Source organism: Canis lupus, chromosome 30, assembly GCF_011100685.1.
Source record: "Canis lupus familiaris isolate Mischka breed German Shepherd chromosome 30, alternate assembly UU_Cfam_GSD_1.0, whole genome shotgun sequence".
NCBI lineage: Eukaryota > Metazoa > Chordata > Mammalia > Carnivora > Canidae > Canis > Canis lupus.
Genome location: NC_049251.1, coordinates 1962663 through 1975916, shown reverse-complemented (window position 1 = coordinate 1975916; position 13254 = coordinate 1962663). Strand labels below are relative to the sequence as shown.

At 49.3% G+C, this 13254-nt stretch overlaps 1 protein-coding gene across 3 annotated transcripts in view; it reads left to right on the top strand.

Annotated features, from left to right (window-relative positions):
* Nucleotides 1–6897: 6897 nt before the first annotated feature.
* Nucleotides 6898–13254, top strand: part of RYR3 (ryanodine receptor 3) — a 518005-nt gene continuing 511648 nt past the window's right edge. For all 3 annotated transcript variants that reach the window (XM_038579912.1, XM_038579911.1, XM_038579910.1), the window contains exon 1: nucleotides 6898–6996. In XM_038579912.1, coding sequence (XP_038435840.1) covers nucleotides 6946–6996 — 51 coding nt within the window. In that variant the 5' untranslated portion in view covers nucleotides 6898–6945. The remainder of the gene's footprint in view (nucleotides 6997–13254) is intronic.

The window sequence follows — 13254 nt, the reverse complement described above, 5'->3', positions numbered from 1 at the left end:
CTCAACACACTGTTTAAATGTATAATAAATGTTTAGTTAGGAATCTTTATGAGTGACCTCAATTTTAACTTTCTGGGTTTGTTTGTTGTTATTAGTTTTAAAGACTAGTGATAATCCCTCAGGGAACAAGTAAGTTCTCCAGTTTATCACTAGAGAATCTCCTTACATGTATTGTTGTAAATAATTCGACCATAGCACTTAACATCACAACTTTATAAAAGACAGCATAATTGTATTTGATGATTAAGAAGACACTCCAGGATCTTGCTGTACCTCTGGGCCATTACCCTGAATTCCATTACGAAGAAAATAAATACTAGATGAGGAGCCAGGAGTTCTGGGCTCTGGTCCCAGCTTTCATTAATTTAGTTCACCTCAGAGAGCCTCAGTTTCCTCATCTTAAAGTGAGGAGGTTCACTTTATTGGTAATTCCCAAACCAGTGCTGATCTCTGATGATGTTTTCATTTCCTTTGCAGTGAAGGAAGGAGGGAGGGAGGGGAGAGAGAAAGACAGAGAGAGAGAGAAATGATGGAGTGACTTATTTAAAGTTGAATTTGTTTATTTTTAATTCTAAGACTTGTCCTTCTCAGGGGCTCCTGGGTGGCTCAGCAGTTAAGCGTCCAACCCTTGATTTCAGCTCATGTCACGATCTCAGTGTTGTGAGCCTGAGCCCCTTGTCACTGGGCTCTGCATTTGGGTGGCCTGTCTGCAGGAGACTCTCTCCCCCTCTTCCTCTGTATGCGCCACCTCCAAAAGACTTCTCCTTTTCTACTGTTATGTTAAAATGGCCTTTCTTTAATAAAACAATGGTCATAGGCATTAGCAGTTGGATTTTTAACATGCTTAAACAGCAACGTAAAAAACTGGCAACCTCCTGGTACTGCTGAAAATTTTCTCTAGGTTTTACTGGTCCAAGGACTCACTGGACTTGAATGCTTATGTCCTCTTTAAATTCTAGATTGAACGTGGTGTGTAGAATTTAAAACATCTGACTTTTATTTGGATCTCAGATGAAAGTAACAGATCACCCAGCAGCACTGCTCTTAATAGAGTTTGGGAGCGTCCAGTCATACTTGTCAGCCACTGTGATATGATGCATAGGTATTTCAAAAGTAGAACTCATGTGCCAGGACCCTGGAGCTCTGAATGCCAACAGAAAATTGTGCATCCTTGTCATGTCATGAGAAAGATGCTGTGCTTTAATTCCTTGAATCACTTTAAAGGACATTTCACCAGCTCAGAGATGCTGGAAATTAGATCTGCTCCAAAGAGCCTGTAGAGATAAACTGAACCCAGGGTTGGTCATAGAAACGTACTCTAGAACCAGAAGAAAGAGTATTCATCTACATTTTTACCTACTGCAATGTGGGTCTCACCCTGGCACCTGAAGTAAATGACACTCCATTCATTAATTAAGATTCAATAAATGAATCTCCATTCATTTCCTTCCCACTGTACACCCACCTATTTCGGCAGCAACTATTAAAACGGTAGTGGGTCAGAGCAAATTGTTGCTGGCAGCAGCTTCAATAAATCTGTGCCACTGAACTGCAGGAGAAATTAAAATGCAGAAATTAGAATCAAAGGCATTGAGTTTAGTGTGAGACTTATCTGATTAAGTATAGTTTCATAAAGCACTAGATCTCAATTTCATAATGCCCTAGGGAAAACCTGAGGCAGGTAGGCACCGACAACGATTTACCTTCCAGAAGAAGGCATGAATTTCAATATACCATAGCAACAGAATACATTTCTCATTAAAGAAGCAGACATGATACAGCTCAGAATAAAGCTCCCTGGGAAACAAACACCAAAAAGTGGTATTGGTGTTAATGGTGTTCCATTAACTTGCAATGAATGCATGAGACAGGCCTAGAATGTTTTGCTTATTGGGGCAGGAAATTGTTTCCTAAAATGAGAGGCACTGTGTCTTTTTTGACGGGTGGGGGAGGAAAGGCCTCAGGAAAAGTCAAATGAGCAAGGAACTTTTAGAGAAGCAGGAATTGTTGGCAGACCTGAGGAGCAGGCTTTGGAGACCAATACCCTGGAGGGGGAAGGAAGGGGACCCATCTTCAGGAGCTACCTCAGGATTTTATGCTGAGCACTTTTACAAGACACTCTGCTAAGCATTTTCTAATCACTAAATCATTCAATTCTTAAAATAACTTGGCGAAGTAGGTATTTTCACCCCCATTTTTCAGAAGATGAAATAGGTTCTGAGAGTTGAAATCACTTGCTCAGGGGCATATAATCCCTAAATTGTAGAGTCTTATCCAGGACCCAGATCCTCAGCTTATTTTATGTCAAAGTCTATGCGATACAATGGCCAGAGGACTAGCTGAAGTAACGTTAAACAGAGTTGACCTGGAGGTAAATGGAAATGAACTATTCCAGGAGAGGATCTGCCTCCCAAGCTTCTGCAGGTGTGCCCACCTTGCCTCCACCTCCACGACAACTCAGAAGCTGCCCCCTCTTTGGGCGGTTTTGTTTCAGGATGCTTTCACCAGCATGGCTTATTCACTTTGACCTTATTATGTAATCTTCCAATCTTTAGGTGCCAGGGGAAGAAAGGGACATTTCTGTGTGTCTGGCTGCAGGAAGCGTCCATAACTGTGGATCCTTGCTGTGTTAAGCAGATGAAATGTCTGTGACTTTTATAAAAGCTCAAACAGATAACTTCAGGAAAAGAAAAAACGTTTTCCTGCACCCGTGCCCTCCCTAATGAAGAAAGGATTTTGAGCCAAGGCTTTTTTGGTGTGGCTTCCATTTCTCTGGATCAGAGAAATACATCAATTTAGTAGTTTATTGCAAAGATCTTGGGAACTAATGACTAATCATTTCTTCACATTAAAAAAAAAAGACTTCTGTAAGTGGGTATGCCATCCTTCCTATTAGCACCAAATCAAAAGCAGGTGTCCTTTTAGGAATTATTTCTGTTCATGAGCTTAACTGGTGACAATACCTTTTCACTCTATCGCCAGTAACAGTTTTACAATGTAAACACTTGAAGGAAAGGTACAGAAAGGTGGGTTTTTACCTTTGCTCATGGAAAAATAAATGAATCTTCAGTCGCTATATGGATAGTACTTCTGGATACGGTAATGCGTAAAAAAAAAAAAAAAAAAAAAAAGATGGCAGCTAGTGGGATCACCTCCCTCACCTGGACAGTCATTCCATCTTTGCTTTTTATACTTCCCTTAAGTGGAGCCCAAGTCAATGCAGACCAAAGCCATGAAAGCAATTAGCTGAAGAAATGTATTTTCAGCAAATAGATGCCTGCTGTCCTCAGGAGGTAAGGCCAAAATGGATACTGAAGACAGATTCAATGTTGTGTACAGTTTAATATGTCTCCAACAATATGGGCGAAGGTTATCTCCACATCTGTGGTCTCTAAGCGTGGTAGATCTCAGTGAGTCCCCAGGCTTGGGCCTGCATTCTGTATGGCTAAACCCACCAAGATTTGAGGCTCTTGGCCAGAGTGAAGGGGCCAGGGTCTTGGGTTACCAAACAGAGTGAAGCTAACTAGCCCTCCTGGAATTGAATCCACAACCCTGGCCTCATTAACACCACATGGATGATTGGCCTCTGGGAGAAAGCAGAGCAAATGACATGCTGAATTAGGTGACCATGGACACATTAGTATTTTTAAGCTGTAACAGTCTTGCTGGTAAAGGACATATAAGAAGCCTTGTTATGTGAGAAAATCCTCAGGACCAAATACTCCATTTGAGAATCTGCCCGGGTGGGGGTGGGGGTGTGTGGAGATAGAATTTTATTTCAATAATCAGCCTTCAGATTTTGTTAAGCCTTTGACAAATTATATATGTAAAAGGTAAGGACATGCTGAAAAGATAAAAATGAAGAACTTCTAGTTTGGCCCCATAGGCATACGGTTGTTATTATGTGCTTCTAGCTATTGTTGATATTTGCTGCATAGCACCCCAACATTTAAATGCTGCTGGTCGGCAGGGCTGGCTTTGAACAACTCGAGCATCGTCTAAGTATGTTATTGCTCTGTGGGCACCTCACTGAAGGTGATGGTGGATGGCTACTAATGGCTGATGGCTTTCTCTATCAGAGAAAGGATTTAAAACCTGGGAGGCTTGTTTTGTTTTTCCTATTAGACTATAGTAGCTGCTATACCCTCTAAAACCTAGGTCCAAGTCCTTGGCCGTCTACAAAGAATACTGGGTTTAGGGAGAGACTTAATTTAAAATGCAGGACATGGAGGAGCAAACCCGATATGTGGAGGACGTAGATAGGGTGGTGGAGAGGGGCATATGAATCGGACCTGCTGTCCTAGAAGCAAGGTAATGTAGTGTAAAAAGTACTGAAATGCATTAGTCTTGGAGTCAGGCAATCCAGTTTGGGTTGCTAGCTCTCCCACTAACCAGATGTATAAATTTAGGCAAGTAATTCGATCTTAGTTTATTCTGTCCTAGATTTGTTGGGAGAACTAATAACAAAACAAACGTCAAAGCGTAGTGTCTAAAATCTACCTACCTACCTACCTACCTACCTTCCTACCTACTTGTCCTACTTTCCTTTCTTCCCACTTTTTCAGCTATCCCTGAGGTCAAGGACTTTGGCTGACATAGTCCATCTTCTATCTGTTGACCTGGACGAATTGAACTCTAAAGTGGTGAAATAATTTGAGCACCTAAATACAGCATCATTATTGATGAATTTTGGGGACATTTTAGAGAATGAAGGAGGATTTCACATAGAAGTGAATGTCTACATTTCTCCCTACTTTAAGGTGAAACCATAACTATAGGCTGAGCTGCAGAATAAAGCCTAGACTGGGTAATTAAAAAGCCCACGTTTGAGCACACTAAAGAGATGCAAGAATCACCAGGAACCCAAGTAGATCCAAGTATAATGGTGTTATATGCTCCTTTTCCACCTCCTTTTCATGGTGGAGTTATTTGACTGATAAAACAAATAGTATCCTACTTCGTGGACTTTGATTTCAGGAAAGTATGTGAAAAAGTCTTTTGTAGTCTCTTCAAGAACAAGAAATTTGGGCTGCAAAAGACTATACTTAGGAAGGTTCTTTACCTATTAAATAATCATAAACAAAAGTATAAAATTAACCCAAGAAGGGGCCCAGGGGTATGCCAAAGGTATGCCACATCATAGTTTAGTGATAACTAACACTTTGGATGGCATAATACAGATCCAAAAATATCTTATATTTTTAAAAGGTGGTCCTTAAGTACTTAGACATGACAAAAATGGCAAAGACTTGACTTTAGTGGTTCACGTTGGAGAGAAGAAAAAAAAAAAACAATCCTAGAAATTCTAGTTAAATGTAAAACTAATAGGTACCACTGCTTCAAAGCCAATCCATTCTTAGGCAGCATACACAGGACTGTCCAAAACCAGGGAGGACTGCACTGCAATTTAGGAGGAATAAGACAAACTGGAATGCTAATAACAAAGCCGTTACCTTTAGTGATATAGGCTCTGAAAACTATGCAACAGGTAATGGTGAGGGCAAGAGGATCTTTAACCAGAAGAAAGGAAGCATGTGTGGTGGTCACGTGAGTGTGGTGGGTGCCGTCTGATATACAAAGTCCACAGTGTGCAGATGAGGTTCAGAGGAGGCACTAGGGCCAAGGTGCAGCTCTAGAGAAAGCAGTTTGGGTACAATATAAGAAAAACATTATTTTTCTTAACATTTCTGACGTCTGGTAGAAAATGTGGGACTAGAACTCAAGAAAGGTCTGGTCTTTAAGGCAGAGCCAAGAGAGAGCCCATCCACACAGCAGCTATAAAATTGGTTAGGGTCTCAGGTGTCCTCTGTTACCTTCAGCTCAGAATTGTCACCCATACGTCTTCTGGATTCCTCTTCATCATGGGTCTACATCTCTTTCTAGTGCCCCGTTCTTTGAAGTTCTTTGAATCCTTCTCTTGCCCTGGAGCTTCCTGGCCAGCAGACAGAAGGTGGCACCCTGTACCCTCAGCTTTAGCAGGGACCAATCCTACAGCTCTGAACCCTGGAAAACCACCCGAGGCTGGGTGGGGTGTCAGCAGCCCAAGGACCTGGAAGGGGTCCCACTGTATCTACTTCTCTATCCCTTTTGGAGTCCGCGGGCCGCACCCTAAAGTTTCGATGATGGGTCGGCAGAAACGAAGCGTCCTGATGCCACCTGGCCTCTGCGTGTCGAATGGCACGGGGAGCCCCAGAAGGGGCTTGCGTACTCCGTCGGGCAACAGTGGACTATCGAGGGGGTTAGTAAATGCACTCATTAGATCTGAAGAGGGGAAGGGGCTCTTTTAAGGTGAGGAAAGGGCTCTCCAGGGAGTTGCGAACTTTGTTATGAACGGACAGTCACCGCCCACCTTCACTGCACCGATTCTCCGTCCGTCCGTCGCTTTAGAGCACAGGCTCGCCCTCTCCGGCTCCCTCGGGGTGGGTCGCGCCCAGCACTGCCCCGAAACCACCACGCGGCGGCCCCGAGGGGCTCCGCGCCCAGGCTCCGCACGCCGGAGCTCGGCACCTGGCCTTTGCTGGGGAGTCGGAGCAGGGTGGGGGCGCCCGGTCGCCGCCGCAGAGGCGCGGGGCTGGAGGCGCGGCGGGGCGCGGCGGGGCGCGGGGGAGGCCCCACTGCACCCTCCCGGCTGCGCCGCCCCCGCCCCCGCCCCCGCCCGCTCGGCGCCTGGCGCTGCGCTGTCGCCGGGCCCGGGCCGCCGCGCACTAGCCGGGGCGCGAGGCGAGCGGGTGGGCGGGCGGCGTGGCTGGCGCCGGCGCTCTGCAGTGCGGGGGAGGGTGGCCCAGCTCGCGGGCGGGCGGGCGGCCGGGGGCGGCTCGGCGCTGCTGAGGCTGAGCCGGGAGCCGGAGGAGCCGGAGGAGCCGGAGGAGCCGGGAGGCGGCGGCGGGAGCGCGCAGCGGCGGCCGGGGGCGCGGGGCGCGGGGCCCCGCCGACGCCTCGGAAGCCATGGCCGAAGGGGCAGAAGGAGGCGAGGACGAGATCCAGTTCCTGCGGACTGTGAGTCTCCGCGGCGCGGGAGGGGCGGCGGGCGGCGGGCGGCGGGCGGGGGGCGGGGGGCGCAGCGCCGAGCGGGGCGCGGGGCGGCGGGGCTGCGTGGGAAGGGGCACCTCCTCGTGCCTGGCCCTTCCCCCCAACGCCGCCCCCAGCCAGGCCCCCAGGCAACTTGCTACTCGGTCAGAAGCCTGCGGCGCCCAAACTTGCAGCCAGGGCTGGCTCGCGGTGGCCCGGACCCGCAGGATCACAGGTGGAGGCTCCCGCCGCGGAGTCGCGCGCTCCCACCCCGGCGCCCCGCCGCGCCCCGCCGCGCCCCGCCGCCTCCGAGGTGGCCCCTGCCCAGGGCCCTCCGGAAGGGACCCGCCGGCCGGGCGCGGGAGCGGAGCCCAGGGCGAGAAGCGGGCGCTGGCGCTCGACCCTGGCCCGGCCCGGGATGGCGCGGGAGACGGTCCGCCCGCGCCCCCCGCGCCGAGCCCCGAGCCCCGGGCCCCGAGCCCCGAGCCCCGAGCCCCGAGCCGCCGGCCGCCGCGGGAGCGGGAGCGGGAGCGGGAGCGGGGCCCCGAGCGCCTGCCCCGAGCCCGCAGGACGGGGAAACCCCGGTCGGCGGCTCCGCGTCACTCAGGTCCCCTTCCTGGCACCGGAGGGCGCTACTCCGCCCCAGACTCCAGGGGAAGTGGCGGGGGGCGGGGGCGGGGGCGGGGGCGGGGATGTGCCGGAGCCACATCAACTTTGCCCCCCAGCAGTTCCTGGGAAGGCGTCCTGGAGGCGTGGGGGACACCCGGGGGCGTCCCAGCTCCAGTTTCAGCCAGGTGACCTTGAGCAGTCGCCTGATCCGCCCTTCCTAGCCTCAGTTTCCTCTCTGTGAAATGGAGAAGCTCTAACCGACGTTTCAGGGTGATAAGGATTAAATGAGATAGTGGGTGTCACAGTGTTTTGTAAACTGTAAATTGCTCCGTAAGTGTTAGATCATTTTATATGCGCGGCCTAGCGCCCCGGAATTATAATGAGATTCTGGCCCTCTCTCCTTCGCTTTAGGTACCCGCTGTGCCCCGTCCCCTCCCCTTCTCCCAGACTCTTGACTTTCTCTTCCAGACGTGGTTCCGCTGTCAGGGCTGGGGCTTGGGTCTCATTTAGGAGGTACAGAGGATCCCAGTGCCCTTCTGATATACTCCTCTGATATTCCACAATTATCCGTGCCTTCACCCTGGACCCAGACACCCTCCTCATTTCTCACCCTGCACTCAGCGGTCCAGCTTCACACCTGCCACTCCTCATGCCCTCAGGTTGTAAAGCTGCCCATTCTCCCAAAGCCCTGTGGAATCCCTAAGCTTTCCTTCCAACAGGTGTCCTTGCCATTGGAAGGGTGGCACCTCAGGTGCTCTCTGCCTTGTGCCCTTCTCAATCAGTTGTCCCTTTTGCTTATAAGTAATGATCTTCCAAGCATCACCGACTGAAGAAATCAGTCAATTCTGAGAGGTTGGGTGGGTGTGAACTAGACGATTCAGAGGGTTGAGGTGAAAGCCTGGTGGTTTTCTTGAGAGCCACCACCCCTTGTGTTTCTCTTGGCTTCTGTGGTCACCTTCCCTGGCTCTTCCTCTTCCATCAGGCAGTGTAAGTGTTTTTGGTATCCTTGTAACCAAGGCTTAATGTACAGCAGTGGTTCTGAAATGCTTTATGTTATGGGTGTCCCGTCCCAGAGATTAGAGTAGTTGGGCTTTCCTTAAAAGCCCATCCATGGCCCCCTGCAGGGTTCAAGGACCCAGGCTAGGAACCTCTGTTGCAGAGGTACTGCATATCAGCTATGGCTTCCAGGGACTTGGGGGCAATTATTATTGCTCCTAGTAATCACCTGGAATGTTTTCTAGGCGGGTTCTTTAGTAACTTGGCAAACATCTTCATCTGTGGTTTTATTGGGGAGACAATAGGTGGTGAAACGGAGGCACAGGAAATCAAGTCACTTGGCTGTAGTTGCCCAGCAAGTTGCTGATGATTGTCATTACGTAATGTTGACTTAAATGCCCATGGTGACCCAGTGTGGAGCACTTTGCCACAGGCTGTGGTCCTCGGGATACACTGTCATGGGCACTGCTGCTTTCTGACCCATGACACTATCTCTCGATATCCAGGAATTAGGCACAATTATTTCTGCAAACCCAGTCACCATAAATTTTGATTTGCACAGAATTTTGACTTTATCTTGCTGCTTTTAGGGGAAGTTAGGAATCACAGGGCTGTGCTCAGAGTGGGGTTTTCTCACCTTTGAAAATGCCTGGATTTGAGAAGCTTTTGCACTTTGAACTCCCCCTCCCCCCCCCCCCCCCACACACACACGTTAGGGCCTCTTGCTTCTCCCAGAACAATATCTTTTAAAGCATTTTGGCCACATGTCAGTCATATAATGCCTCCTCGCCTTCACATTTGTCCTGGACTGGAAGGTGGTTGATATTTGATGATGGAAAAGAACTTTATCTTTGCAACTGAGAACTTTAACAGATTGCCATTCTAGACAATAGAGGCTTTTAAACCTACTTAAAAAAAAAAAAAAAAAAAAAAAAAAACTGACCAAAGAATAACATTGCATTGAGGATCCTTGTCAAGTTGTTGGTGGTTACAGTATCCTGTTTATTATGATAGTAACAAAAATAAAAGGAGCTGGAACTATCTGTGACACAAAATGGGCCAGGCTTGCTGCAGTAATCACAATAGGTGTGTGTCCCTGGGCTTCAGACACTTGCCGGGAGGTGGGTCATGTTGGGTGCGTCCTCCCATATGTTTGAAGCCCATTCTCTCCTCAGTGGGGGCCGTCCCCACCCAAGGGGTTCGGAAGTGCAGGTGCATCGTGTCGACCAAATGCCCTTGTACCCCAGACCTTCAAATGGCTGTGTAAGACTACATATCCTCTCTGGCCTTCTCCAATCACTGGCAGTCATTTAAGTCAATGAGAGAGAGAGAGAGTCAGCCAGAGAGCCTAAGAATTTTCTTTAAGCAGGAAAATCTTCCCTCCCACTGCTGCTGGCAGTGGCATCATCCTGCCTTCCGAGTGATCTTGCTGACGTCATCAGTGACACTGACGTGGCTCTGAAGCTGCTCAGAAGCAGATACACCTGCCAGCCACTCATCTGGAAGCAAGAAGTTACAGTGACAGGAGTGGTAGTGACCCCATTGCCAGGCGGTCGGAGCAGCTGGCACCCGTTAGGCTCTGAGAGGGCAGGGGAGTAGCTGTCTTCTCCGCTTCCCCACCCCGGACTTCTTTCTCCGGAGCTAGGGGGTCCATTGAAAAAGGAAAGGAAGGAAGAAAGACCTCCAAACCTCAGCTTATCATTTGACAAAAAAAATACCACAGCCTTATCCTTGCTAGCTCCCTCTCCACCATAAAGTTAACTGTGACAACTCAAAGTGAGGTAGAGGTTCGTTTCTATTAGTTTTAATTAAAGATTGCTCACAGATGCCTAATCCAGCCATCCATGTGGAGAGTTGTCCTCAGTCTAAATTTGGCACTCTGGAGGGACAAGAGGAGGTGCTTGGGCTTAGGATCAGGACTGCTCCCCTGGTCCCGGTTCCTCCCTACAGGGTGACCAGGACAGATCCCTGAAGTTGTGCTGTGGCCCTCCTGTGAGCCCACACGCCTCCAGAGCACGTTGTCCCAGGGTGAGAGGACAGTGAACCTGCACTTGGTGGTTCATAGATCCCCGCCGGCTTCTCCCCTCAGCAGACTCCATTCACATACTAACAGCCGCAGGAAGCCACTGGCTTGCTTTGCGTCGCCTTTTCTCCAGAAAGGAGGTAGACTGAGTGATTTAGGCCTTCAAGCAGAGCATCTCAGGAGGACAGGGGCAGTCCTGGGAGGGGGTGCGAGAATGCAGACCCGGATACCCAGGCCCCTGTCGGTGCTGAGCTGTGCTCTCCTGCTGAACTAGGGTCGATGTTTAAAATGATGGAAGTCAGAATGTGCCAGCACGATGGGCTGGCATCACTTGCCAACTTGTCAGTGTCCTTTCCCTTGGCTCTGGAGTACTGATCTCAGTAAGGAACTGTCACAGAAGAGCTGGACACTCAGCAGCCCTCCTTCCTGGGGAAATTCTGTGGGGGGCTGTGTAAAGGAAGCCAAGTGCTTCTCCCAAAGAAATGAACTTGGGTCAGAGGGGCCGCATCTGCGTGAGGGGCTGCCCCGGGCTCTTGAGGCCCTGACTGCCGCGGAGGGGGGGTGTCCTGAGGGAGTTGAGGCTACTGAGCTCCAGGATCACAAGGCGATAGTGACTGGAACTTAGAATACTTGGAACACGCTGTGGCCCCGTGTAAGGGGAGTGAGATCAAGAACAGGTGTGCAGGTGGAGAAGGTGTACGTCTGAGGTCTGTGCATATTTTGTCTTCAGCTGATTTGACCATTAAGCAGGATGAGGCCCCTTCCATGAGATACAGTTTTAAACAATTCTTCATGCCTTTCCCCGTATTGATTTAAAGGGAAAACAGATCTATATCCCAGGCTCCTTAGGATTGATGTGAGGAGAAGAATATTGAAAAAGGGTGGGAGGAGTTTATCTGGAAAGCAAAAGACTCCGGTAGTTACTTTCAAAGGATTTGTATTACAATAGATCTTATTATGTCTCTCTGTGTTTATTTGCCTCTTCTGCTTGCTTGGTGATCCTTTGTTTTGCTCCTTCCTGGGAAGGATTTTTTTATTTCATAATGTGGGTTTTCCTTTACTATATAAAGAATTTCCAGTGTAGAAGCCACTGACTCCATCATTTTCTAATTGGCTTGAAATCCTTTTGAATGATTCTTACCAATGTCAGGTATAGGCTGGGAAGGTCCCGTGAAACCAGTATGTAAGCTCATTTTCCACGATCCCTCATCCATATAAACCCTTCTATATTAGCTTGGTCTTTAAGCTACCCTTGATACAAGATTTATCCAGTAGGAGTGAAATGTAATAAAAAATTTTTTTTTAAAAATTCAACTCAGACGCAGGAATTCTTCATTTCAGCCCTGGCTCACTGTGACCTTGAATGAGTAACTTAAGAAAATTGAGGTTTCATTTCCCCCACTGTATGAAGGTGGAATCTGCTTTCATGGCTCCACAGAAGTGTAATGAAAGACAGCAGTAACTCCAGCAGTACCCCGAGTGGGAGACAAGGGTGTGTTTGGTAGGGTAGTATCACTGTTTCCCTTGTGTGGGATGTCTGCCTACTAGTGATCCAGCTCTTGTTGCTCCCTGCCCAAGGTTCTTACACTGTCTCTGGTGTCGGTCCAGTCCCAGTGTTGGGAAATTACTTGACTAAAGCGAACACCAACTCATCTCAAGTTACTCGACTAAAAAACTTGACTGAGAAGGCAAGTTGCTGGGTGTAGGAGCCTTCAAAGGGCCAGGCGGGACCCCAGGATTGCAGCCACCAAATAGAATAGAGACTTTTCATCTCCTCAGAAGATTAGCAGGGCTACTATATCCCATAGGACCCCCTTTACTTCCTGAATCCCATGTCTCTTGCTTTTCCAGCTACCCCCCTGTTTCTTCCCTCCCACTGCCTCTAGGAGCCCATTCTTCCTTTTCCTCCAGGGCATTGGGACCAGCTTTGCAATAAAGCCAGCTCTGCTTTTCCTCCCAGGGATTTTGCTACCTCGGTCTGCATCTGTCTGGAGACTCAGGGCTTTTGCAGAGTTCCTTTGAGTCGCACCTGGATGAAGCAGATGCTTTTGTGGTGGGAAGGCAGCCAATGCTGAGGCTGCAGGCACCGCTTCTCCCCAGAGGCTGCGTCGGGTCTTCTGGGCTTCGGGCTGGTGTCCCCGCAGCCATCCTCTTGTTCAGAAGCCACTGGGGTATTTTCGGGACAAAGACATTTCCAGCTACCGCAGTTTCCTTTGCTTTGGTGTGTTTTGCCGTCATAGCACCTCTTTCAGGTCAGAGAGAGGGAGGAAGAAGTGCCAGCACCCTGGTCCTGATCCTGCTACTGGGAGGAGCCTTGGGAGGTGCCAGGATTATTTTTCACCCTCCTTCTGTCCTTTCTGATTCCTGATTGTTAGAAAACAAAGTTCAGATGGGCTCTGAGCCTGATGATGCAGTATTCAAGAATAAAAGCTGTGCTGTCTCCTCACCCATGCTTCTTGCCCCATCTAGCCCAGAGCACGTTGCTGACCTACGGGAGCACAGCGGGCTGTTGTCCCTTTAGGTGGGACACAGCCCTGTGGGAAGGAGGTGGTGAGACACAAGCCCTCCCCGTTTCTTCCTTTCCCCTCTACCTCATTTGGGCAGTGAATGCCCTTATT